General features: G+C 48.8%; 1 protein-coding gene across 1 annotated transcript; it reads left to right on the top strand.

The window, feature by feature from the left end:
* Positions 1 to 560: 560 nt before the first annotated feature.
* Positions 561 to 2,039, top strand: LOC124695059 (peptidyl-prolyl cis-trans isomerase CYP59-like). The gene has a single exon (XM_047227951.1). It carries the CDS (start codon positions 561 to 563, stop codon positions 2,037 to 2,039), a length of 1,479 nt encoding a protein of 492 aa, XP_047083907.1.
* Positions 2,040 to 2,248: the final 209 nt, after the last annotated feature.

The raw sequence follows: 2,248 nt of genomic DNA, 5'->3' as shown, positions 1-2,248 counted from the left end.
GGCGCGGCGGCTCCAGATTTCTCCTTCGTAGTATGGTATCGACTTTGGTCACATGGGGAAGAGCTCCTACTATTTGCTCAAAAGAAAAATATACTTCTTCCATCTTAAAACAGGTGTAAAATGAATCGAGATACATCGGTATCTAGACAAAAGTGAGACATATATTTTTAGAGGGGGAGGGAGAACCATAGTTAGAGTCTAGATCGGCCGTTCTAGTTTGTTTTTGTACAAATTAAGTCTGAGTATATCGGTATCTAGACAAAAGTGAGACATATATTTTTAGACAGAGGGAGGGAGTACCATAATTAGAGTCGAGATCGGATTAGGACGTCGGCTCAATAGGATGATTGTGTATATATACACGGCAGTACATGACATTGTAACGGGCCTCTGGGCTGGCGATCCATCGCGTTCGATCCACTGTAATCGATCTCTCCACCCGCCGCCGCCGCCGCCGCCTCCCCCTCCCCGGCGCTCGCGCCCGCAGCTGCGCCATCAGAGCGCAGTTTCTCCACTTCCAGGCTGATGCCAGCGCCACCGGCGAGGAGAATACCGCGGACATGTCGGTATTAATCGTCACCAGCGTGGGCGAACTCGTGGTGGATCTCCACACCGACCTCTGCCCGCGCACCACCGACAACTTCCTCAAGCTCTGCAGCATCAAGTACTATAACGGGTGTCTCTTCCACAACGTGCAGAAGGATTTCCTGGCGCAGACCGGGGACCCGACGGGGACCGGCAGAGGAGGCGGCTCCGCCTACAAGCTCCTCTACGGCGACCAGTCTCGGTTTTTCGAAGACGAGATCCGTCCGGACAATCCGGACCTCACGCATTCCAAGAAGGGCACCGTCGCCATGGCAAGCACCGGCAACGCCTCACAGTTCTACATCACCCTGCGGCCCAACGTCGAGTACCTCGACGGTCAGCACACCGTGTTTGGGACTGTCACTGAAGGATTCCACACGCTGACGAAAATAAATGAAGCTTATGTTGATCCTGACGGAAGACCGTTCAAGGACATAAGGATTAAACATACGTATATCCTGGATCCTCCTCATCTCACCGACCTTTCACCTGAGAATTCTCCCGTCGGAAAGCCAAAGGATGAGGTAGCAGAAGAGCGCTTAGAGGATACCTGGGCCCCTCTAGATGAAAGACTGGACCCTGTACAGCTTGACGAGATGATCCGCTCTAAAGAAGCGCAATCCAATTCCGTGATCCTCGAGTGTATTGGCGACATTCCAGATGCCCAGGTCAAGCCACCTGAAAACGTTCTATTCGTCTGTAATCTGAATCCGGTGACGCAGGATGAAGATCTATATACAGTCTTTTCTCGTTTCGGAACCGTGGCATCAGCTGAGGTAATCCGAGACTGCAAGACTGGAGATAGCTTGTGCTACGCATTTGTTGAGTTCGAGGTGAAGAAGGCTTGCGAACGTGCGTTTAACGAGATGAACAATTGTCTGATTGATGACCGAAGGATCCACGTTGATTTTAGCCAAAGTGTTTCAAAAATGTGGGGTAAGTTCAGACATGGCATTCAAAACGCAAAGAAAGATGGGTCCTTCAAATGCAATGCCCCTCACTTGCGAGCCCAAAATTGTGTTCAAGCTTCTCAGAAGCAAGACCGTCGAGGTACTACCGGTCGAAGAAAGATTGAGCAATTGGATGACTGGCGATCAGAGCCACCATATAAGGGCGATCTTGTTAGGAAATGCATGCATGATGACCACACTAGTTATGGTAATCGTGGCTATAGTGGACACAACGCTCGTGACTATAGCAAGCGCCAGTGTAAGAGCAGAGATCAAGAGTTGATCACTATGACAGGAATAAAGAAAAATGATGACTGTCGAAAGGGGGTCGCTGCAAGAAAGAGGAAAGTTGCCACAAAAGAAGTAGAGAGACATAGAAGCAGAGAGGATGGAAACCGTGAGACGCAGATGCGCGGGGCTGCATGCCTGCATCTCTGTCAGTTTTTCCTCATCTGTTTTTCATCGTACATCGAGTTTGTGGTGTCTCCTATGATCCATATTTGAATAAATTGATACATGTAGCTTCCGATCTTTTGGTGTATACAATAGGCGACACCTGACCACGGTAGTTGTTTTGAGGACTCGCACCAGCTGGTGTTTTGTTTTAATGTGTGAGGTCTAACCTGGCTTTTAAAAAACAAAACAATAGTGCTTTCATTACCTTTTCAGTAATGGGATTTCTAAAGAGTTTTGCTTAGGTTTGATCCATACAA

Source organism: Lolium rigidum, chromosome 3 (assembly GCF_022539505.1).
Source record: "Lolium rigidum isolate FL_2022 chromosome 3, APGP_CSIRO_Lrig_0.1, whole genome shotgun sequence".
Taxonomy (NCBI): domain Eukaryota; kingdom Viridiplantae; phylum Streptophyta; class Magnoliopsida; order Poales; family Poaceae; genus Lolium; species Lolium rigidum.
This window is presented reverse-complemented; position numbering and strand designations above follow the sequence as displayed.